General features: G+C 62.2%; 9 protein-coding genes across 9 annotated transcripts; 5 read left to right on the top strand and 4 right to left on the bottom strand.

The window, feature by feature from the left end:
* The first annotated feature begins 242 nt into the window (after positions 1 to 242).
* LOC62_07G009334 (uncharacterized protein) lies at positions 243 to 1,992 on the top strand. Its single transcript, XM_062775889.1, has 2 exons — positions 243 to 1,177; positions 1,228 to 1,992. The coding sequence occupies exons 1-2, from the start codon at positions 260 to 262 to the stop codon at positions 1,921 to 1,923; spliced, it is 1,614 nt and encodes a 537-aa protein (XP_062631873.1). The 5' UTR covers positions 243 to 259; the 3' UTR covers positions 1,924 to 1,992.
* On the bottom strand, positions 1,968 to 3,417 carry CAB4 (Phosphopantetheine adenylyltransferase). Its single transcript, XM_062775888.1, has 2 exons — positions 3,038 to 3,417; positions 1,968 to 2,975 (listed from the first exon to the last, which is right to left on the bottom strand). Exons 1-2 carry the CDS (start codon positions 3,411 to 3,413, stop codon positions 2,047 to 2,049), a joined length of 1,305 nt encoding a protein of 434 aa, XP_062631872.1. The 5' UTR covers positions 3,414 to 3,417; the 3' UTR covers positions 1,968 to 2,046.
* Positions 3,418 to 3,873: 456 nt separating this feature from the next.
* Positions 3,874 to 4,969, top strand: RPL10 (60S ribosomal protein L10). Its single transcript, XM_062775887.1, has 3 exons — positions 3,874 to 3,916; positions 4,186 to 4,585; positions 4,635 to 4,969. Exons 2-3 carry the CDS (start codon positions 4,194 to 4,196, stop codon positions 4,891 to 4,893), a joined length of 651 nt encoding a protein of 216 aa, XP_062631871.1. The 5' UTR covers positions 3,874 to 3,916; positions 4,186 to 4,193; the 3' UTR covers positions 4,894 to 4,969.
* A 198-nt stretch (positions 4,970 to 5,167) lies between these two features.
* On the top strand, positions 5,168 to 6,328 carry PCMT1 (Protein-L-isoaspartate(D-aspartate) O-methyltransferase; the record flags this gene model as incomplete). Its single annotated transcript, XM_062775886.1, has 8 exons — positions 5,168 to 5,288; positions 5,345 to 5,398; positions 5,437 to 5,504; positions 5,541 to 5,671; positions 5,752 to 5,910; positions 6,015 to 6,128; positions 6,171 to 6,235; positions 6,281 to 6,328. The coding sequence occupies exons 1-8, from the start codon at positions 5,253 to 5,255 to the stop codon at positions 6,326 to 6,328; spliced, it is 675 nt and encodes a 224-aa protein (XP_062631870.1). The 5' UTR covers positions 5,168 to 5,252.
* An 80-nt stretch (positions 6,329 to 6,408) lies between these two features.
* On the bottom strand, positions 6,409 to 7,937 carry DUG3 (putative glutamine amidotransferase DUG3; the record flags this gene model as incomplete). Its single annotated transcript, XM_062775885.1, has 7 exons — positions 6,409 to 6,549; positions 6,589 to 6,960; positions 6,999 to 7,177; positions 7,214 to 7,307; positions 7,356 to 7,718; positions 7,759 to 7,878; positions 7,926 to 7,937. 7 exons carry the CDS (start codon positions 7,935 to 7,937, stop codon positions 6,409 to 6,411), a joined length of 1,281 nt encoding a protein of 426 aa, XP_062631869.1.
* A 745-nt stretch (positions 7,938 to 8,682) lies between these two features.
* On the top strand, positions 8,683 to 12,083 carry Snd1 (Nuclease domain-containing protein 1; the record flags this gene model as incomplete). The annotated part of the gene is made up of 13 exons (XM_062775884.1): positions 8,683 to 8,697; positions 8,751 to 8,760; positions 8,886 to 8,958; positions 8,993 to 9,053; positions 9,098 to 9,376; positions 9,417 to 9,492; positions 9,530 to 9,851; positions 9,896 to 9,959; positions 9,997 to 10,325; positions 10,363 to 11,101; positions 11,139 to 11,793; positions 11,832 to 11,903; positions 11,940 to 12,083. 13 exons carry the CDS (start codon positions 8,683 to 8,685, stop codon positions 12,002 to 12,004), a joined length of 2,760 nt encoding a protein of 919 aa, XP_062631868.1. The 3' UTR covers positions 12,005 to 12,083.
* Positions 12,084 to 12,100: 17 nt separating this feature from the next.
* Positions 12,101 to 13,243, bottom strand: LOC62_07G009328 (uncharacterized protein). The gene is made up of 4 exons (XM_062775883.1): positions 13,113 to 13,243; positions 12,704 to 13,072; positions 12,246 to 12,645; positions 12,101 to 12,208 (listed from the first exon to the last, which is right to left on the bottom strand). Exons 1-4 carry the CDS (start codon positions 13,228 to 13,230, stop codon positions 12,112 to 12,114), a joined length of 984 nt encoding a protein of 327 aa, XP_062631867.1. The 5' UTR covers positions 13,231 to 13,243; the 3' UTR covers positions 12,101 to 12,111.
* Positions 13,244 to 13,410: 167 nt separating this feature from the next.
* Positions 13,411 to 15,913, bottom strand: CXT1_5 (Beta-1,2-xylosyltransferase 1; the record flags this gene model as incomplete). Its single annotated transcript, XM_062775882.1, has 11 exons — positions 13,411 to 13,551; positions 13,589 to 13,870; positions 13,908 to 13,990; positions 14,026 to 14,235; positions 14,313 to 14,365; positions 14,418 to 14,466; positions 14,506 to 14,574; positions 14,625 to 14,943; positions 14,982 to 15,098; positions 15,135 to 15,428; positions 15,486 to 15,913. 11 exons carry the CDS (start codon positions 15,911 to 15,913, stop codon positions 13,458 to 13,460), a joined length of 1,998 nt encoding a protein of 665 aa, XP_062631866.1. The 3' UTR covers positions 13,411 to 13,457.
* Positions 15,914 to 18,297: 2,384 nt separating this feature from the next.
* On the top strand, positions 18,298 to 21,523 carry pab1_1 (Polyadenylate-binding protein, cytoplasmic and nuclear; the record flags this gene model as incomplete). The annotated part of the gene is made up of 10 exons (XM_062775881.1): positions 18,298 to 18,405; positions 18,452 to 18,623; positions 18,662 to 18,691; positions 20,013 to 20,089; positions 20,129 to 20,179; positions 20,222 to 20,312; positions 20,349 to 20,494; positions 20,541 to 21,281; positions 21,318 to 21,406; positions 21,442 to 21,523. 10 exons carry the CDS (start codon positions 18,298 to 18,300, stop codon positions 21,521 to 21,523), a joined length of 1,587 nt encoding a protein of 528 aa, XP_062631865.1.
* Positions 21,524 to 21,606: the final 83 nt, after the last annotated feature.

The following is a 21,606-nucleotide window of genomic DNA, read 5'->3' as shown; positions in this document are numbered from 1 at the left end:
ACGCCGGCCTCGTGCGAGGTATCCACGGCTTCTGAGGGATCTGAACATGACCCCCTTCAACATACACACCCCCAGCACCGACACAGCGGCTGCTGCAGTCGTTGCAAGTGGTAGAACAGGCATACCCCACACAAGTGCCACCCCGCCTCCACCAGCCTCCACCAAAATGCTCCCGCTCACATCTCCGCCACCAGCAATTTCAGAAAGTCGGCAAGTCGATGCGATCATCGACCTCAACTCCCGACCCCATCACACCCCGATGCCGAAACTACGCCTGCCGCCGCTACCGCCGCCGGCAGAATGGCGTACGATGATCCCGCGCGCGAGCGCGATCGAGACGAGCGCAGGCATGCGCGAGTCGGTCAAGCGGCACTACCTGACCAACCCGACGATCGCGAACCAGTTCGTGCGGCACCTGGGGCTGCGGGACAACGAGGTGGTGATTGACGCGTATGCGTCGACGGGCATCATGACGCGCGCGCTGCTCGCCGGCGGGCGGGATACCACCACGCCAAAGGACTGGGCCAAGGTCGCGGCAGAGGTCGGGCCGATTGGCGCGCAGATGGGCAAGACGAAGCGCCGCAACTCGGGCCAGTTCACCTTCCCCCCCTGGGACGTTGCGCACGCCGTGCCCGCCAAGATCCCGCCGAAAGAGAACGGCGAGAAGGCGCGCACGCCCGTGCTGGTGGTCGCGAACGACCCGGCCGTCAACCAGCTGTCGCGAGGACTGGGGTTCGACCCGGACTGGGCGCCGCCCAACTCGTGGGACTTCAACCACCAGCAGGACGCCGAGCGGATGAAGGACTTTCCCAAGCGCGCGGCCGACCGCGACATGACGCGCATCTACCCCTCGCAGCTCGACGACCGGCTCAAGTTTAGCATCTCGTCCCCGTTTTTGTGGGACACGGTGCCCGGGATCCTGTCGAGCCCCGAGGTATGGCCCAAGCTGCCGGTGTACGACGCCGACAAGACGGGCGTCGAGGCCACCAAGCGGCCCTGGCTGGCCATGGCGCCGCCGATCACGTTCGTCGCGTCCGTCCCCGACACTACGCTCGGCGAGCAGATGGTGTCCCAGTGGATCACGACGGTTGTCGGGTCAGACGAGTACGGCCGCTCGTGGCTGTGGCAGTGGGGCCGGGTGCGCGTCGCGCTGCTGGTGACGCAGAGCGTGTACGATGTGAGTTGCGCGAAGCGGGGGGCACGACAGCGCTGACACGCCACGCCCAGCGTATCATGGCGCAAAGCGGCGAGACGATCCGCGGAAAGCTCAGCGTGCTCGCCCAGGCCCTGTTCCACATCCGGCCCCTGCCGCCGTACCACCACGTGCCGGACGTCGACAAGCGCTCCAAGCGGACCTACACCGACATGGACTGGCGCGAGCGCAGCGCCAAGCAGCCGCGGTCGAGCAACACGATTGCTGCCCCGCCCCCGACCACGGAAGTGACGCTCACGCGCCGCGACGACTGGTTCCCGCCCGCGCACCGCTCGCGCATGGTCGCTGCGGACGGCGAGGCGCTCGTGCTCGACCCGAAGAAGCGCCCGCCAAAGAGCGAGGTCATCGACCGCCCGCTGCTCCTCGGCCTCGAGCTGCTGCCGCGCACTGACCCGCTAGTGCTGCCTGAGACCCGCGACTCGTGGGAGTACGTCCTCCGCAAGCTCTTCGTGCGCGAGAGCCAGCCGCTGTCCGTCGTGCTGCCGAGCCTCGCGTTCGGCGCCGAGAATTTGCTCGACAAGATCGAGGCAGAGGACAGCCCGTACGCTGGCCGCGCCGTGTCGCGGACCACCACGGTGCGCAACCTCGAGATTGAGGAGTGGCACCGTATCGTCGACACGTTTGACAAGTGGGCCTTTAGGCCAGAGAACCTCATCATGGACTCGAGGATTGACGCCGACGAGGGCCGCCATGTTGGCACGTCGATCTAGGCGGCAACATACCGCTGGACTGGAGCACACCCACCCCGCACACATATATCTCGCATTTGTATACCCATCACATCATTTGTATGTCATCATCTCTGCTCTACAACGGTTTATTCGGTTTACAGATCACTTGTTGGCCGCCTCGGCGGCGCGCTTGGCCTCAAGCTCGGCGCGCGTCAGGCCCGCCGAGTGCGGCTTGCCAGTGGCGGGGTCGATGGTCGCGCCGGGGCGGGGCACATTGGGGCTGGACTGGAGGCCGCCGCCGCCGCCAGAGTTGGCCGCCTCAAAGGCACGCTTGGCCTCGAGCTCGGCACGCGTCAGGCCAGCAGTGTGGGGCTTGCCAGTGGCGGGGTCAATCGTCGCGCCCGGGCGGGGAACGTTGGGGCTCGAGGCGAGGCCGCCGGGGCCGTTGATACCGTGGTTGGACATCCAGGAGCGAATTCCAGAGGATCCAAACTTGTCAGTCTTGAGCTGTGCGTCGGTGGCGGACGCGAGGTTGATGGTACGGAAGTGGCTGTCGTCTGCTACGCCGTCGATATCAGACGAGATGACGTCGATCGAGAGAACGGTGAGTTCGTCGAGATTGTCGGCCTTGCGGACCTTGTTGATATGTGCGCCGCCGTCGAGAGTCTCGCGGCTGACAACGAGTGCTTTGATTGTCGGGTCCCAGGCAGTGGGGCCGAGTGCGTCTTTGATTTCCTCGACTTCAACGAGGGTGTCTCCTGGCCCAGTGCGGTTCAGGAATGCAGCGACGTTTGCGATACGTTGCTCTAGCGACTCGACGAGATGAGCGTTGCTCTTGCTTGCCAAGAGTGCGGGGGAGATGATACCGTTAAACAAGCGCTTCTCGGTCACGAACAGGCCGATATGCAGCAGGATCTTGTGCGCGGCGTGGAGGTGGTCGAATGTGCCGCCGAGTGCGGTTACAGGGTAGCCGGGGGCTGGGGTGGCTGGCTGCAATGAGCCGGGTGGGGGGAGACGAGGGGACGGGACCGTGTGGTGGGGTGCGGTGACGCCGGCGGTCTCGAGGATACGGGATGCGAGGTCCTTGTGTGCTTCGGGCATGTGTCAGGATCGGCCGTCCATCGCAATCGCACCCCATCGCACGACTACTTACAATCAAGGACAATGACGCGTTGGGGAATTGCCGGGAGCTTGTGTTGCCACTCGCCTAGTTCTCCGTCGAATCGGACCTCTACCTCTGTGAGGAAGTTGTCTGCGGCCTGCTGACCGGCTGCGAGGGCAGAGTATGCCTGCGCGAGAAAGTGCGAGAGGGCCGACCAGTGCGCTTTGGGCGCAGCACGGAGGGTGGCGTAGAGTTGAAGGCCGTCGGGGTCGGAGGCCGGGGTGGAGAAGAGGACAGTGACGGATCCGGACACGCTCTTGGCGGCCGAGTAGAGGAGTGGGAGGAGGGGTGATGGGTCTGCTAGGAGTGCTGGGGTGAATGGGAGGACGACGAGGAGGTCGCCTGTTGGGGGGATGATGGAAGTCATTGTGTGACGAGGTTGGGGGAGGGGCTATTAGTAGTTGGTGGGGATAAGGCTGCAGGCTGGGTGGGGTGGCGTGTGGGTGGGTGGGCGGCGTGTGACACCGACGGGTGATTGCGCCTCTCCGCCGTAAGCCAGTCGCGCCATGACTTCGCCATTCAACGACGATTAGCGTCGCAACCGCCAGACCTGCGTCATCCCACGCGATCAGACCCTGGAGCCCCGGAAGAGTCCAACTGCCACACCTCCACCTGTAATTCCCGATGCAAAACTCCGTCGACTCGACCACACGGATCCGAAACGATTTGATTCCGTCGATATTCGAATCGACACTGTACGGTGGGTTAGCAAGCAGCCTGCCTGGGTGGTGGAATGGCCGCTGGGCTGGTCAGCCTGGCTGGCTGGCAGACGACTGGCAACTGGCACAGTGGCTGCTGCCGCCGCCGCTGGTACTACTGATTTAGTCATCACCACTTGACCCCTTCTCATCCTTCAAAACCTTTAGACAGGTGAGTGTAGCCCCAGCATCCATCGCCGTCGACTCCGCCGCGCCGCCTGCACTACGACCGCCGAGACGCGCCCCCCCGGGATCCGCATGTGGAGGCTGGGAAATTGGAAGCGACTCGGCGGACGAAGATTTGAGCCAAGAGTCACGTTTTGCGTGGTGATTGCTCAGCAGGTGGTCAGCAAGGAGCGGGGCGGACGTGTACCGACAAACCAGTATATAACCTGGCCCCCCTTCGTGTTCTTGTGATCATCAACTAACCCACGCCACCAGTTTTCAAGATGGGTCGCCGTCCCGCTCGTTGCTACCGTTACTGCAAGAACAAGCCCTACCCCAAGTCGCGCTACAACCGTGGTGTGCCCGACGCCAAGATCCGTATCTATGACCTTGGCCGCAAGCGCGCTTCCGTCGACGACTTCCCCTTCTGCTGCCACCTCGTTTCCGATGAGTACGAGCAGCTGTCTTCCGAGGCTCTTGAGGCCGCCCGTATTTGCGCCAACAAGTACATTGTGAAGACTGCCGGTAAGGAGGCCTTCCACCTCCGTGTCCGTGTCCACCCCTTCCACATCATCCGTATCAACAAGATGCTTTCGTGCGCCGGTGCCGATCGTCTTCAGCAGGGTATGCGTGGTGCTTGGGGTAAGCCCTACGGCTCGGTCGCCCGTGTCAACATGTAAGTGGCGAGAAGTAGTGCAGACAGGGTAATTGCTGACACACGCCAGTGGCCAGGTCATCATGTCCATCCGTTGCCGTGACGCCAACAAGGCCGTCATCATCGAGGCTCTCCGCCGTGCTCGTTACAAGTTCCCTGGTCGCCAGAAGATCATTGTCTCGAAGAAGTGGGGTTTCACCTCGCTCGACCGCCCCGACTACGAGGCCCTCAAGGCCAACAAGCAGGTCGTCAACGACGGTGCCTACGTCCAGTTCCTCAAGCCCAAGGGCCCCCTCGAGGCCAACCTCCGTTTCGCTGCCCGCGCTTAAGCGTGTGTTAGACAAGACTGGAGTGACGTCTTTGTATACTGGGTACTGTAGCCGCATCATGCATGGTTAGGCGCAGCGGGTGCACAGTGGTGCAAGTGGCGGCAGTGGCACAAGGTTTCTTACAAAGCGTGCAGGGTGTGAGGGGCCGGGAGCAAAACGGTGTGCAGAGCGGGGTGCAGGAAATCTCGCACTGGCGGGCATGGTGGAGGCTGTCCTCGCCACCAAGACAAGACGTCATGGCGAGATGCGCGCAAGCCGTGTTCACACACTGACGCTGCTCGACAAGAGCAGCACTGACACCACCCCCGTCAGCCCACATACAACCCCTACGCACCGCGCGCGCGGCAGCCTCGCGCGCAATGGCCTGGCTGTCGTCCGGGCGCACCAACACGGAGGTGGGGCCAGCGGCGGCGAGCGCAGCGAGCCGCAGGCGTACGAGCTGACGCGCCAGCTCGTGGACCGTATGGCGTCCAACGGGCTAATCACGAGCGACAAGGTCGCGCAGGTACGCCTCGTCGGTACGTCTGCTGACGCCGACGCGAGGCAATGAAGCTCGTAGACAGGAAGCACTACGTCCCGACCCGCTCAGCGGCATACGACGACTCGCCGCAGTGCGTCAGCGCGCCGTCGTCCGCTGACCCCCGCAGACGCATAGGCTTCAACGCGACCATCTCCGCGCCGCACATGCACGCTCACGCGTGTGAGAACCTGCTTGCGTATATCGAGCGTGCGGACAGGGGCGGGGCGATACTGGACGTTGGGAGCGGGTCGGGGTATCGTGCGTCGTTGGGGCTGGGGTGTGGCGATGAAGGACAGACGGGGGAGGGTGCAAGCTCGCTCGCTGACGCTTGCTCGCAGTCACGGCCGTGCTCCACCGCCTCGCGCCCTCCGCCACAGTCATCGGCATCGACCACATCCGCGGCCTGACGGACATGTCGCGGGCCAACTTGGCCAAGGACGGCGTCGCGCTCGGCGTGGCGCACGGGATCGATATTGTTCTGGGCGATGGGCGGGCCGGTGAGCATCGTTGGACTCGAGTCACGCACGGGGAGCGCTGACGCCGCACACAGGCTGGCCGCCAAACGGTATGCACCCTCCGTGAGCCGACTGACGCCACGCAGCACCCTACGCTGCGATCCATGTCGGCGCTGCCGCGCCTGCCATTCCTGAGGCGCTCGTCGCGCAGCTCGCGTCCCCGGGGCGCATGTTCATCCCCGTCGGCGTCGGACACCAGGGTGAGTGGGCTGCCTGCTTGGGCGGCGTACTGACCCACGTAGACATCTGGCAGGTGGACAAGGACGAGCACGGCGCCGTGACGCGCACGAAACTGTTCGGGGTCATGGTGTGTTGCTTTCGTCGCACGAGGGGCTCGCTGACGCCGGCCCAGTACGTCCCGCTTACGGATCGCGACGCGCAGTGGAGTGAGGAAGAGTAGCGTACACGCATATGTCATGGTGGGATGTGTGATGCAACATAGCGCAGGATACAATGATTGGCAGATGCAACTAAACTATGCTATGCGACGAGCGCCGCGTCGTACGCGAACCCGTGTCCGAAGCCAAGCTTGATGGCAAAGTCGGGCGAGCGCGAGTGGCTCGCTGGGTCCTGCGGTGCGACCCAGTAGTCGTCAATGATGGGGATCTGGAGGAGGTTCATCTGGGGGTTAGGTATATCCAACCATGATGTGGCACCTACCTTGGGAGTGATGACAACCATCATGTTGGTCTTGACTTCGACCCAGTCTGCCCGCTCAAACGTGAGCGGCTCGCTCGCGATCATGATGATGCGCTCGCGCTTGTCGGCCTTGGTCATGCGGTACAGCCCGGCGGCGGGCTCGTACTCGTCAAACGAGGTGCCCGACGAGAAGAAGAGGGACGAGGCCTCGGACGTGCGGCTCGAGATGTAGCGCGTCGCCACGACCGTGTGCCCGTCCGACACGACAAAGTTCATCAGGCTCGGGCCTGTGATGCCCGCCTCTTTGGACAGCTGGTTGATGAACTTGATCGTCTTCATCATCGCGTCGGACAGCTCGCGGTGCGTGAAGCTGCGCGCGTGGGGGTCTTTGAGCTGGCGGGTAAGCGCACGTCAGGGGCACAAGCACCCACCATGGAGAGGAAGACCATGAATGCCCACTCCGAGTCAGTGTACCCAGATGGGTAGAGGAAGAGCTCCTCTGACAGCGACGCCTGCAGCGCACGCTTGATCTTGGGGAACGCGTTGATCTCGCCGTTGTGCATCCACATGAGGCGGTCAAACACCCAGGGGTGGCAGTTGTCCTCGCTCGCTGCATGTCAGTTGATGTCGCGGTTGCTCAACTCACGAGCTCCGCTCATGGTCGAGGCGCGCACATGGGCAAACACAAGCGGGCTACGAATCTTCTCGGCCAGACGCGTAAGGTTGGCATTACTCCAAGCCTGAGACCGTCAGTCGTGCCACCGCTTCCCCGCCCCTTCACTACTCACCGGTGAGATCGACTTGAAGACGCACGGCCGCTCGCTCTCAATCTCCCGCTCGCGCTCACGCAGCGCCGCGACTTCCGCGGACCGTGCCTCGTCCGCGACCTGCGCCGCGACCTCTACAGGGTCGGGGAGCACGGCCCCGCCCGGGCTGAGCGCGGGCGGCGTGCCGGTCCGCAGCGTGGACGGGCCCGCCGCCGAGGAACCTTCTGGCACGATGGGCAGCTGGAGCGGCGGCGATATTGGGCGCGACGACGGCGTCGACTCGACGCCTGTGGCGTGCGGGTGCGAGTGCGCGGCCGCGCCGGACGCGTGCACCGTCGGCTCGCTCAGCACCGGGTCGTACCACCCTATACCGAAGCCGTCCGCCTGGGGTATCAGCTGCGGTTCGAGGGACATTCCAGCTCACATTCATTGGCCGGCTGCTGGGCAAACGCAGCTTGGACTCGAACGCCTGGTTCGTGATACTGTGCCGGGGGCGCGTGACGAGGTGGGAGAGCTGTATCGGCTCGGCGCCCTTGTACACGATCTGGGGTCGGTGTCAGCTGTGGCCTTCCGGGTCTCGTCGTAGCTCACGAAGCGGCACATGCTTGCTGGAGTGGGTGAAGAGAAGAGAAATGCAGAGGAGAATCAACAATAGGAGCTGTAGGAGTCGAAATTAATTCCCCCAGCACGCAATGTAGTCTTCCTTTGGCGACTCTGGGTGTCGAGATGAGCGGCGGCGACCGGACTAGATGAAAGCGGCAACGCGCGGTTGGGCGAGGTGGTGGGTGGCGGGTGGCCAAGGCGTTCGTTGTCGTCGTCGGAGTGGAGGTGGTGGCTGGCGGTTCCGAACCGTTGCTAGGAATACAATGTTGCAGTGGAAGACACGCCCAGTGTAGTTGCTGGAGAAGTGTAGTAGCAGTTAATGTTCTTGCCAAGTCGAGTGATGATGAGTAGAGGGATCGACGCCCGCCGTCCCGGTCGCACCGCCCGCCGTCGTCACTTGTTGTCGTCGTCGAGTCGGTTCCAATCGTCTGGCAATACGCCATTCATTTCAGGGAACGCGACGACCATTTTTGTAATTGGTTTAGCAACTTCGGGATTACAACAATCACGTGATTTACCCCGCGGGGGATTGGATCTCGCGAGCACGCCAGTCCGCCAGCCAGCAGGGACGCGGCGCGGCAGTGGTCGTGGCCAGCGTGCAGCCACTCCAGCGCGACTGACATGACCGAGAAATAACAGCAACAACGACCACCACCTCTCGTCTCTACACACCCCGTCTCCCTCCCCCAGCCTCACCCCCCTCGCTCTTACATCTCAGTCTTCGGACTCGTCGGTCTCTTTCATAATGTCCACGCGCGCGGTGAGTCCAGCTAGACGAGCGCCTGTGGTCGTGTGCAGCTGCTGACCCCTCAGATTGTCAAGTGTACGTCTCGCCCCAGAACCTTTACAGGCCGTAGCGATGCAGCCAGCCGGAGTAGTATACCGTACAGGCGCTGCATCGCACCGCCGGCAGCTTCCCTCCCTCACCGCCCCCGCTCACACCCACAGCCGTGCTGTCTGGCGACACGCTGATCGTGCGACCCAAGGAGGCGCCCGCCAAGGGCCAGCCTGCCAAGGAGCGGTGAGCTACTATGTAGTTGCTGAGCTGACAGCAGCGTTCTGCACCTTGCCGGACTCACTTCGCCGCGTGTTGGTACGGCTACCCGCGATGACGAGGTAAGCTGGAAGGGCATCTCTCGCAGATCGCAGCTTACACCCAGGCCTTCGCCTTCCCTGCCCGCGAGTACCTCCGCACCCTCCTCGTGGGCAAGGAGGTTGCCTTTACGATCACGCACTCTCTTCCCTCGGGTGGCGAGTTCGCGACGGTGCTCTCGGCGCCCGCTGGCCCCGGCCAGCCGCCGCAGGACGTCGCCAAGCTCGTCGTGTCGGCCGGCTGGGCCAAGCTCCGCGACGCCGACAAGGCCTCCGAGGACCTGCGTAACGCCCAGGCTGAGGCCGAGGCTGCCGGTCGCGGTGTCTGGTCTGCTGAGCCCGAGACTGTGCGTATTGGACTTGTGTGCGGGCGCGCTGACAATGCAGCAGCGCACCGTCGCCTTCCAGATGCCCGCGGACCCCCTCGCCTTCATCGCCGAGCACAAGGACAAGGAGCTTGACGGTGAGCTCGTCGACATGGACCATGAGCTGACGCCCAGCTATTGTTGAGCAGGTCCGTAACGGTACCGAGCTGCGCGTGCGCCTGCTCCTCGACGACGCGAACCACCAGTTCGTCAACCTTGTCGTTGCCGGCGCCAAGAGCCCCCGTGCCGGTGCCCAGCGTGACGGCGAGGTCAGCGGTGCCGAGCCGTGGGGAGAAGAGGCCAAGTTCTTCACCGAGGTCCGTCTCCTCCAGCGCCTGATCAAGGTCCGCCTTCTCTCCGCGCCCGTGTCCCTTGGTGCTTCTCCTCTTGCCGGCCCCACGCCTGGCGGCCAGCTCCCTGCTCCCACAGCCGGTGCCAGCTTTATTATCGGCCAGGCGTGAGTCAGCTACATTGTCGAACTTTTGGAGCTGACAAGCACAGTATCCACCCCAACGGTCACATTGCCGACTTCCTCGCGGCCGCTGGTCTTGCCAAGGTCATCGACGTAAGTGACGCTGTAGCCTTCCTTCCTGACATCACAGTGGCACGCCGGTATCCTGGCCCCTTACGGCGGCCTCGACAAGCTTCGCGCGGCCGAGCGCTCTGCCAAGGCCAAGCACATCGGCCTGTGGACCGGCGTTGCTACCGCGGCTACTGGAAACGGTGCTGCTGCTGCCTCGGGCGGCGCCGCTCACACGACCAAGGGCCAGGCCTTTGACGCGACGGTCGTCCGTGTCTGGGGCTCTGACCAGCTCAGCATTGTTGCCAAGGACGACAAGAGCGAGAAGGAGCGCCGCGTGCAGCTCGCCTCTGTTCGCGGCCCCCGCGGCTCTGACGCCAAGAACACGTACTACGCCGCTGAGGCCAAGGAGTGAGGTTTTTCGCGCATGTACAACTAACCTCATCAGGTTCCTTCGCAAGCGCCTCGTCGGCAAGGTCGTGCACGTCCTCGTCGACTACGTTAAGCCCAAGGACGGCGAGTACGAGGAGCGCGAGTGCGTCACCATCACCTACGGCGGCCAGAAGAGCAACATCGCGGAGCAACTCATCGAAAAGGGCCTGGCTACCGTTCTCCGCCACCGCCGTGACGACGAGGACCGCTCGGCCGAGCTCGACAAGCTCATCATTGCTGAGCAGACCGCGACGACCGAGACCCGCGGTATCCACTCCACCAAGGAGGTGACCCTTCCTCGCATTGTCGACGCGTCGGAGAGCGGCAGCCGCGCTGCTCAGTACCTCCCCTCGTGGAAGCGCGCTGGCAAGCACGCTGCTGTTGTCGACTTTGTCGCGTCGGGCTCGCGCTTCAAGCTTCTCCTGCCCAAGGAGAACGCCAAGATCACTTTCGTGCTCGCTGGCATCCGCGCGCCTCGTACTGCCCGTGCCGGCACCAACGAGAAGTCGGAGCCGTACGGTCCCGAGTCGTACAAGTTTGCTTCGCGCTACCTCCAGCGTGATGTCGAGATTGCCTTTGACAGCACCGACAAGCAGGGTGGTTTCGTTGGTGCTCTGTACGCTGGCGGTGCCAACGTTGCCGTCGAGCTCGTTCGCGCCGGTCTCGCCAACGTCCACGAGTTCTCCGCCAAGCAGCTCCCCTTTGGCGCTGAGCTCCAGGCTGCGGAGGAGGAGGCCAAGGCGGCCAACCGTGGTGTGGGTTAATGTGTCGTTACTGAAGCTAACTCCCCAGATCTGGTCGAACTACTCTGGCGAGGAAGCAGCAGCCGCTGCTGCCGCTGCCGATGACAAGGCTGCTGTGGCCCTGCCCCCCCAATACCTTGACGTGGTCGTCTCGGCCGTCCGCGAGACCGACCCCTTCTCGTTCTCGGTTCAAATCCTCGACGACAAGAGCGCCGCGTCGCTCGAGAAGCTCATGTCCGACTTCTCGTTGCATCACCGCAGTCCCGCCAACGCGGCCCCTGCTGGTTTCAGCCCCAAGACTGGCGACATTGTGTCTGCCAAGTTCACCGAGGACGACCGGTGGTACCGTGCTCGTGTCAAGCGCTCGAGCGCGCTGAAGAAGGAGGCGCAGGTCTACTTCATCGACTACGGCAACGAGGAGACTGTGCCCTTCTCGCGCCTGCGTCCCCTTGACGCCAAGTTCAAGGCTCTGCCTGGCCAGGCCCAGGAGGCGCGCCTGTCGTTTGTCAAGATTCTCCCCCGCAGCAGCGAGTACGGTGGCGAGGCGTGGCGCTTCTTCAGCGAGATTGCCGTTGGCCGCAAGCTCGTTGCCAACATTGACCAGCGCGAGGGCAACCTGCTCCACCTGCGTCTTATTGACCCGTCCGACCCCAACGCGGCGTCGGATCCGCTTGCTTGCATCAATGCGGACCTTGTTCGCGAGGGTGGGTCGCAGAGTATCGAATATATGCTAACCCACCAGGTCTCGGTACTCTTGACAAGTCGCTCCGCTACCTCGGCGCGTACCCGCAGATTGTGGCCAAGATCAACCAGGGTGAGTTAGGCCCATCGCAACGGTGCTAACTCTCAGCCACCGAGGGAGCCAAGGCGGACCGCCTCGGCATCTTTGAGTTTGGAGACGTGAGCGAGGACTGAGTGGGGACTGGGTGAAAAACGGAAAGCAGCACAGCTAGCACGGCATAGTAGTCAATCATAAGCGTAGCGTAGCATGAAGCATTGCAGTATATGGAGGTTGGGCTGGGCTACTTGCCGAGGTCCGAGTAGTGGCGCTGGAGGACGCGCTTGGTGAACTGGCCAAACGTCTCGCCGTCGGGACCGATGACATCGTCGACGTCGGGTCTGGCGGGCGTGAGTGCACAAACTGGCCATGACTCACTGGAGGAAGAAGGCAAAGTTCTCACGGGACACGTCCTCGGCGCCAGAACCACCGCTAACAAAGTGCGGCGTCGCGGCAAGCTTACCGCCCGTCAGCAGCTCGAGCGCCTCGCCCATCTGGAACGCGAGGCAGTCTGCTGGGATCTTGACCTGCACCGCGTCCCCGCCGCCGCGGGGGAAGATGTACAGCCCTGCGTCTGGCGACGGCGGCGGCACGGGGTCGCCCGCTGCGTTCAGATACATTGCCGAGCAGAGCCCCGTCAGCAAAGAATGGTCGAGGTGCGTCCCGCACAGGCTGTCGGCGTGGCTCGACGCCGCGGAGGGGTAGTAGTGCAGCAGGCGGGCCTTGTTGGCTTTTGAGTCGGTGATGATCTGCGCGATGGAGCGGTCGGGGACTGCGACTGGCGAGCGAGCGAGCGTCAGCTAGCTCGCACGAGCTTCCTCCAGACCCGTACGCACCAAACTCCTCGCACGCGCGGGCCAGCGCAACGCCGACACTCGCCACGAACGCCCCAAGCTCCTTGAACGCGCTCTCGAACTCCTCCAGCCCGGCCACGCCATCAGGCCAAACATTCCCAGCGTAATACTCCGGGTGAGCTTCTCTTTGTGCGTCGCTGACGTCGGGATAGTCGAGGAGCGGATTGGCATAGTAGCTCCCCTTTTGGGTGTCCGCCTTGCCGTTCATCACTTCTTTACCGTGGCTCCAGCCGAAGGAGTATGCCGTGTGCGGACGGGAGAGGGACTCGCGGACGCTGGGTGGCAGGTTTCCGAGTACGTGGGCGAGGTGGAAGAGGCGCGCACGCTGGGCTGGGAAGGTGTCGGGCAGGTCTGGAGGTTAGTGCAGCTGGGGGAGGGGAGTGGGCCGCACCGGTGATGAAGATTGCTCCCAGGGAGCCTTTTGCCGAGCCGAACGCCGCGCTGATGGACTCGTGCACGCTGCTCGGGTTGGTGAGCAGCGCGTCGTAGGATATCCGCACGGCTGTCATTGTGTTGGTGGGGTGTGAGCAGTGAAGAGAGTCAAGTCAAAGTCGAGAATAGACGCGACTGCCCGATCAACTTTCGCGTCGACCACCTCCACACCGAGTGGGTCGGGTGCCCCACATGGTGCCAGGCATGCCATGTCCGGTGTGGCCGGGCGACACTCTGCTCTCTATGCAATGCTGCTTGACTTCATACACTCTATGCCTATAATCCCACACATACACGCCACACCCTATGCACTGTACGACGCCCACTCGCGGTCCTCGGAGAACATGCGCCAGTACTCGAGCACCACGAGGAAGAAGTAGGCGTGCATGTCGGATACCCTGGGGATGTTAGTGGCGTCACACACCTCCGACTCACCTCCAGTGGTTGTGCACAAAGTCCATGGCGTTCTTTGAGATCTCCTTGGCCACGTCATCGCGCCCCGACGTCGAACCGTCCGGCGCGCCGCGGAAGTAGGCCATGATATCAAACACGTCGCTGTAGTCGGGCTGGATCGGCACGTAGTGGTACCACGGCACGAGGAAGTCGTTGAACCACTCGGGGAAGGCAGTGCTCTTGAACACGACATTGTTGCCAGACAACAGGCGGCGGAAACGCGAGCTCCAACCGTTGCCGTCAACGTCGATCACATACTTGTACCTGCCAGTCAGCGTCACGGCCATACCATTCAACTTACAACAACGCCTTGTCGCCACGAACAGGCTCGCGCCACTCAAACTCTCTCGCCACCTCGTCACACGAGCCGTCCTCGACGCTGCACTGCGGGTTAGCCATGCTCTGGTCCCCCAACCCACCTGGTGCGGCTGGCCCGCCAGCCCAATGTCAAACCACTCGTCCACCATCTGCTTGACAGGGTATTCCTCCACAACAGGCCCCGAGCTGCGGCCGACGAGGATCGGCGCGCTCGCCTCCGTCTTGTTGTTGGCAAAGTAGTGCAACCGCTGGCGCTGCGACTTGCGCCACGGTGTGTCCTTGTTCTGCGAGATACCGGTCGCCGAGCCGCGCTGTAGGGGAGGTTAGCTCTGCACGCGCACACGCTTGCACCACGACGACGACGACGACGACGACGACGACGACGCACCCAGAATAACCGCGGGTCCGTCTTCTTCTCCCACTCGAGGAAGGGAGGGTTCTCTTTGGTAGGGTCAGCGTGGTGCCAAGACATCCGCAGTTGCCTGTTACTCACGATAGACAGCATCCAGGGGGATGCCTGCCAAGTCCGAGTTGCGCAGTGTCTGCGGGGTCAGCGTAATGCCCTACGTCAAGGGACCCACCCTGCAGACCGAGACGACCGGCGACAGAGGGCTGTTGTAGATCCGCTCGTCCTTGAGGGCAAAGGCGTGCTGGGGGTTGCGTCAGGACCATACACCGCGTGGCACCGCCGCCCACTCACAAGCTCGCGGAACTGTGGGTTGTGACAGATGTCTGTGCTCTTGTAAAAGTCGGCGACAAACTTCTTCGAAGCACCCTGCGATCGCTTCTTGGGCTGCAGCTCATCGTTGAGCACAAGGTCGATCGCCGAATCCTTCAGAGGTGTGTTGTCAGGGCACACCCACTGCCACCCGTTCGTGTTGCGCATCGCGCTCTCGGCGTTGTTCAGCTGGCCGTCCTGCCACACTGCAAGCGTCAGTGCGCGCCGCCCGCCGAGCCACATGAAATCCTCACCCTTGCCCGTCCTTCCCAGCGCCTCGGAACGCTCCTGGAACGAGCGGCTTGGGCGTCAGCGCTGGCTCATGCGTCATCAACCTACTGCACCATGCCATTGGGGCCGTCGTGTGAGTTGAATACCATCATGAACGGTGGGTTCATGCTGAACATCTCGTCCGGGAACTTGGGCAGCAGGGGCGCAAGAAGCGTGATAGTGTTGCTGGGCCGTCAGCTCGCCCCAAACAGATGCACGTACTTGCAGCGCCACTTCCAGGCCATGTTACCTCCGATCTTCATGCGTCCACGTCCGCGCTCGTGCCAGTCCTCGGGCAGCCACTCGCCGTCCTCGGGGCAAGCCGTCCCCTTGTCACCCTGGCCATCGGGGACGAAGGTGATGGTGAAGTGACCACCCTTGACCGCATTGGCGGTAATGCGCTTGCGCACCTCCTTGGGCGACAGCGAGAGGAACTGCTCGAATGGCTTGTGCGCAAGCGGGTACATGGAGGCAGCGCCGACGTTTCTGGGCACCGCGCGCTGCGTGAACTTGTACCTGCACCGTCCGTCAGTCACCGCCACGGCGTCACCGGCACCAGCGCCACCTGCTCACCACCTGTCAAACCCACGAGGGGGCTTCATCTTGAACTCGCGCTCATAGTCGACAGCGGCGTCCTTGACGTCGGTGATCGTGTTGATGCGCTTCTCGATGGCTCTGACGTGCTCCTTTGCGCGGGCGACGAGGAGGTCGATGGGGTGCTGTCTGTGCTTGGAGGGGATGAACTCAAAGTTGCCGGCGGCGTCCACCTCGACGTCGGCGTAGTCAAACTCCTGGTGCGAGGTCGCGAGAGGGTGCGGCTGGTGCTTTGGCTTTTGGTCGGTCAAGGCGGACAATGTCTTCTGCTGTCGTTTGACACGCGCGCGGTGGGTGGACGCGTCGGCCTTGGGGTTCGAGCTGCTGCCGGAAGTGAAGGCGACGTGGAAGACGTAGAGGACGAGGAAGGCCGACACGACGAGCAGTATTCTGTTTGGTCTCAGCATCGTTTGTGTGGTGTGGTGGTGTGGAAATGTGTGGTTCCATAAACTTGGTCGTCCATGTCAATTGACTGGGGTGGCCGCGATTGCTGGGCATGGCTGGTGGGCGGGCGATCTAGCGGCCGACGAAGGCACCATGCCAGCTCGACGCGTAGAACGTGCCCGCTACCCCAGTCACAGGATTACGGCTACCCAGTCTATCCAGCCTGTCCTACAATGGATCGCCGTGTGTGGCCAATACGCCAGCGCCTCCTCCTCTACAGCCGCCTTCTGGGCAAACACGGGGCGGCAAAGGGGGGGGCGTAAGGGGGACAAGAGTACTCACAGGCAAGCTTACGATGCCGAAACATGCTCTACCCGAGTACGTTTGCGTGAGAAGTCTAATGCGGACTGCCTCGTGGCGCGCGTCCGCCTATTGATGTTCATTTTGTGCCCAAGGCACAATGTCGGCATTCACCAGCAGGGAGTCATGGAGTATATCAGGGTCAAGCAGTCATCTCATTCTTCAGTTGTGAATCATGGCCACCAGGTTGTCCCTGGGCCCTACAAAACCCTATTTGCTGCGCTGCGGCTGCTGGCAGCCACTGATTCCAAAGGAAGGGCGGGGCGGGCGGAGGCAACCGACCGACCGACAGCCAGCAACTCTCCACCAACACGCCATGCCTGCGCCCTCCAGACAGAGGCCGTCTGAAACAAGTTGGGTACCGAGTCCCTGGGCCCTGGGCTGGGTGGGCCAGAATAACCACGTCGTGCTCTCTTTACAAGGCTTAAGCTTGTCCCGCTGTATTCGGGCGCTGCGCAGCACAGTGAGAGTGACTGCCCACGATCCAGCTTGCTTGAAACCGGGATGTGAACAACGTTTCGTTGCTTGTGACGCCTACACTGTGCTCTGTTGACCGCCCGCTGCACAACTGACGCCCAACGCTGAAACGGATCGACACACGCCGCGGAGGCGGGGACGGCGGCGGCCCCTGGGCGGTAGGTCAGTCGCCGTCCTGACGGGCAGGCGCGCCAAGCTCACTCGGGTCGAGGTTGTATCCGACCCGGCGGCGGCGCTGCAGTGAGCAATCGGATGATATCATGACCACTTGTGACCTAGCTGCGTTGATGTTGACTTGATGCTACTCACATACTCGTCTTGACTATTCGACTGTGACAATACGAGATTAGGCGGCACCAGGGTTTGCGTGTGTTGCTGATCTGGCTGGCTGACGGCTGACACGCCGTTGTCGCGAGGACGCGAGGAAGACTGACTTTGGTGGCTCGTGCGCCCGTGCGTCGCTCGGCAGAGTGCGAGTGCCATGCGTGTGTGTGTCTGTTTTCGTCTGGCGATCTGTGCGTCGAGGAGGGTGGGCGGCGAGGCGCGAGGCGCGAGGAGTCGTCCAGGGTGGGCCCGTGCTCACCAGCGACGGCGGCAACGACGACGACGAGGGGCGTCGCCGACCGCTACTTACTTCTGTTGCCTCTCTCGCCTCGCCCCCCGCCGCCGCCGCCGCCAGTCTCTCTGTCTCTCTCTCTCTTCCCCCCTCCCCCTCCACTTTGCAGGTCCACGCGTCGCAGTTTCTCCACACGTCCTATCATCTGACCGTGTCGCGCGCGCCGCCAGCCGCCGCCGCCGCCGCCTCCTTCATCGCCCATCACTCAAGCGTGACGACGACTGATACATCCCACACACACACGCGCGCTCTGGTCCAGTCACCCCACACTCAAATAGTCTCGTCTTCCTTCCTTCACTCAACTCTACTTCATCACTCACTCTCTTCCCTCCCCCCTGTTCAACATCATTGGCCTTGTACCACTGTACCCCCCACCCACCATCTACCCTCGCCCCACAGGCGAGTGCCTACACACCGGGCGTTACTGCTCGCTACCTAGGTCCACCCGTTTCATGGCTGTCTTTTGACTTCTTGGGTAGACTACAGTGAGTTTGCTCCCCCTCCTCACCTGTCAGCCTTAATCAGTCTTACCTTGCCCCCAAGCGTCAGCGTACTTGGGAGTACCCTCCTCCAACAGCAACACTTGAACACTGCACGATGGCCGCGTCTCCTGCCCCAACCGACCGCGACCTGCTCCCCACCGCCCCTCACCACTCTGACACCTCGAGCTCTCCTTCTGAGGCCGAGGGCGAGCCTGACCAAGCCCCCCTCTCACCTGCTTCCACCCACCCCAAGGCCGATGCAGGCAGTTCGCATGTCGCCACCCCAGAAGTTCCCTATCTCCCGGTCGCCCCTCCTGCACCTCTTCCCCCCGCGCCGCACAATGTGTTCCCTGCGGTGCAGCAGGCAATGCCGTCTTCCCTCGGCATCACCTTTCAAGGCTCTCCGCCTGTCCTGCCCAGCGGCAACGGGCCGTCCCCCCCGCTTGACTGGCAGGTAGCCACTCCATTCCCAATGGTCAATAGCTACACCCCGTACCCATCCCTTCCTCCTGTCAACTACCGGGACCAGCCGTCGCCGGTAATCGATCAGAGCACAATGTCTCGCCCTCACCCATTCATCGTAAGCTCGTCGGCTTAGTATAGACCCCTTTGCTTACAAGTCTTAGGGGCAGCCCATAATCTTCCTCAGTGCAATTCCCCCGGGTGTGCACGAGAACGATCTAATCGATGTACTCCAGAGGGACGGGATCACCTCGGTCTCGGTCAACATCCACGACGCTGTCCCCTACAATGAGCGCGTGTGGCCAGACGTGTACTATGACTGGATGCCTCGGAATGGTGAGTGACCAGCGCAAGCGAACAGTCTGACGTCGTAGGCACTCTCCAGTTCCATCATCTGCATGAAGGTGAGGATGAATTTTGTGGCTAGCTGGTCCAAAACACTAACTTGGTCCAGCCGAGAAAGCACTCAGCCTGCTTCACCACCACCCATACCTGGCTGGGCACCTCCGCATCCTGGTGTCACCCTTCCCATGGCCAGCCGCGCTCCCCGAGTCAACTGCCACACCTCGCTTCATCCGCCCGCTGCGCCTGGCTGGGTCGGCTCAGCCTACACTCCCAACTGAAGGTCAAGTTTACGATCTCATTCGCCCCTGGGGAGCGATCAGGGAGGTGTCTGTGACTCTTGAGGTCAGCCGCCCCCGCGATCTTCCTGAGCACATTGACGGTGACGTGCGCTGGAGGGCCAAAGTCGACTTCTGGCACGACGACGAGGCAACTAAGTTTGAGAATGAGTTTCAAGTGAAGGGCCTTCTAATCGAGGGCTGGCTCATGTGAGTTGGCTGACGTCGTGCACTGTTGTATCTGACAGATCCAGCGATGTGCGCAAGGACCCTTCCTATATTGCGATGGCCCCAACCGCGGTCGAGGCTTATCCCAACGACCACTTTGGACCGCCGCTGCCACCGATGCCTGCTGGGACTCCCTTTGGACCGCCACCTCCTCTGCCACAGGAGATGCTGGTGCAGCAGCCCGCCCCGTCCCCACCGCAGCCGTCACCACAGAGCGTCCCGTCACACCAAGTCCCACTGCCTGTCGCTCCATTTTCCCCCCACTTCGGCACCCCTGTGGTCCTGCCTGCTGGCGAGATTGGACACATGGTTCCTTTCCACAGTTGGGCCCACGGGCCGCCCTCCCCAGCTCCGCCGTTCCCGACGCTCAGCCACTTCCCGAGCCCTTACCCATCACCCTTTCCTCCTCCTCTGCCGGCAGTGTATCACGATGATGGCCAAGTCCTCGATCAACACTATGGGCAAATTGGAGACCCTCGTCTTTTCAACGGAATGCAGTTCGTGCGCCACCCAGGAGACTTTGCTCCTGGTTCAGGCCAAGCCCTGCCTCCTCAAGTGCTTCAAGGTGTAGCCTTCATTCCACCTTCTCCTCCACCCTCCGCCACAAACTCCTCGGTGCCATGGGCGAGACACAACAAGCTGGCTGGGCCGAAGTTGCCAATGTCGCCGCCCCCGCTACGTACCCCACCATTCGGAAGTCCACACGAGAGGGCCTGGATGACTCCCAAGGGGGGTAATCGGCATCTTCCAGGTGGAAGGAACTCTGGCAAGAATGGTGGGACAGTCATGTCGCGAGCCTGGACTACCGATTTCGTCGACGCGGGGAATCGCTTCAGTGTTGTGGCGGACGACGGAACCGTTGTTCCACACGGCGCAGGTCAGTACGTCCAAGCCGGCACCAGCGGGCCATCTCGCCCATATGGGCAGATTGACTTCTGCAACCTCCTGGTTAAGGTAAGGTCTAATACTCTTTCACAAAGCTGACAGAGTTAGAACTTGGACAGTGACATCAGCGGGCACTACCTAGGCGAGATGTTCAACCAGGTGAGGTGAAAACCGCCTCACAGCAAACTGACATTGGCACAGTTAGGTCGAGTTACGAATGCGCGGGTGATGCGCGACGACCAGGGCAGGTCTCGTGGGTTCGGCTTTGTTGCCTTCATGACGGCGGCGGAAGGTGAGAGTGTGACTTTGATGTGTACTTACCCAACAGCCGCTCACGCCTTGGAGAAGATGAACAACACTCAGTTCGGCAGCCAGCGCATCACTGTTCAGTACCATCAGCATCGCAAGGGGGCTGGCCCGAAGCCGAACAGGCGCTTCAGTGCCAATGCAACTACTCCCGACTCGCACAACATTGTACGTACGAGATAGCCGGGTGTACTGAAGTCTGACTATGCCCCAGACGGCTATGGGCTCTCCGCGTGGTGGTCGTTTCGGTTCGCCTCGCCCGCCCTTGCCTCTTCTCGGTGAGACCAACCGAAACCGCAAGCAATCCAAGGACGGTTCCATCGAGGGTGCCGTCATGAAGAAGAACAATGGCGACAAGGTGCCCCAGCCCAAGCGAAGCCCCGCTGAGCTCGATGCCCGACTGAGGGCAGAGATCGCTCGTATCGATCCCACGGATGCTGGCACCATCATGGCTATCATGAAGGCATCGTTCCAGAATGGTGATCTCGAGCGATGCCTCGAAAGCAAGGCCCTGCTTGTGACTCACTACGGAACCGCCAAGAAGATGCTCGCTCGTCACCACCAGACTGAGCACAAGCCGACCCCAGTGTCACCAGAGAAGAACGAGGAGGATTCCAAGACTCAGTCGATGCCCCCTCCACCAGAGGAGAGCCCGAAGATTGAGGTCAAGATGGACGTGAGGCCAGCATCTGCGGCCCCCAGGGTGGAACCCTCCAAGCCGGTGACAGTGGCAGTCGACAAGTTGAGCCTACCAGCACTGAGCTCGATGTCGGCAGAGGGCATTGTCAACATCCTTAAAGGCCCTGACGGTGATGCCCTCCTCAAGAACCTGGGTGTGGTCAAGGCTCCACGCCCTGATCCTCCTGGCTCGCCTGACTGGACGCAGGACCTCGCATCCAAGTCTCCGGCTGAGCGCAAGGTGCTCATCTGTCGCCAGATGTGCATGGTGGTCGACGTAGGTGTCGAAGTGTGGAGGAGACTAACACCGCAGAACAAGAGCATTGGCGGCAAGAGCAAGGCAATGAAAATTGCCCGCGATATTGTCAACGCCGAGAGTAATGAGCAGGCTCTCTGCCAGTTGTGAGTGCATGGAGTCAGACACCGCTGACGAACAGGGTTCGCTATCCTGCCATCCTCCAAGCCAAGTTCTTCGCCCTAGCTCAAAAGTCATTCGCCTCTGCCTCCACCTGGGTGTAGACTCAAGAACGTCGATGTCGCCTAGGTCAGCTCCTCATACAAGTACCAGTTAGTTTCCCGCATTCTCCTCATCGTTACGTGTC

Source organism: Vanrija pseudolonga, chromosome 7, assembly GCF_020906515.1.
Source record: "Vanrija pseudolonga chromosome 7, complete sequence".
Lineage (NCBI taxonomy): Eukaryota > Fungi > Basidiomycota > Tremellomycetes > Trichosporonales > Trichosporonaceae > Vanrija > Vanrija pseudolonga.
Note: the sequence above shows the minus strand (reverse complement) of the source record. Positions and strands in the feature narration are given on the sequence as shown.

Excerpts from the sequence above, each read along its gene's own strand:
- LOC62_07G009334 (XM_062775889.1), top strand. The coding sequence starts at position 260 with ATGCCGAAACTACGCCTGCCGCCGCTACCGCCGCCGGCAGAATGGCGT. Across the intron at positions 1,178-1,227 it reads TGACGCAGAGCGTGTACGAT|CGTATCATGGCGCAAAGCGG; the intron begins GTGAGTTGCGCG and ends CGCCACGCCCAG.
- CAB4 (XM_062775888.1), bottom strand. The coding sequence starts at position 3,413 with ATGACTTCCATCATCCCCCCAACAGGCGACCTCCTCGTCGTCCTCCCA. Across the intron at positions 2,976-3,037 it reads ACGCGTCATTGTCCTTGATT|CACACAAGGACCTCGCATCC; the intron begins GTAAGTAGTCGT and ends ACATGCCCGAAG.
- RPL10 (XM_062775887.1), top strand. The coding sequence starts at position 4,194 with ATGGGTCGCCGTCCCGCTCGTTGCTACCGTTACTGCAAGAACAAGCCC. Across the intron at positions 4,586-4,634 it reads TCGGTCGCCCGTGTCAACAT|TGGCCAGGTCATCATGTCCA; the intron begins GTAAGTGGCGAG and ends GACACACGCCAG.
- LOC62_07G009328 (XM_062775883.1), bottom strand. The coding sequence starts at position 13,230 with ATGACAGCCGTGCGGATATCCTACGACGCGCTGCTCACCAACCCGAGC. Across the intron at positions 13,073-13,112 it reads GGGAGCAATCTTCATCACCG|ACCTGCCCGACACCTTCCCA; the intron begins GTGCGGCCCACT and ends ACTAACCTCCAG. Across the intron at positions 12,646-12,703 it reads CCGCGCGTGCGAGGAGTTTG|TCGCAGTCCCCGACCGCTCC; the intron begins GTGCGTACGGGT and ends CTCGCTCGCCAG.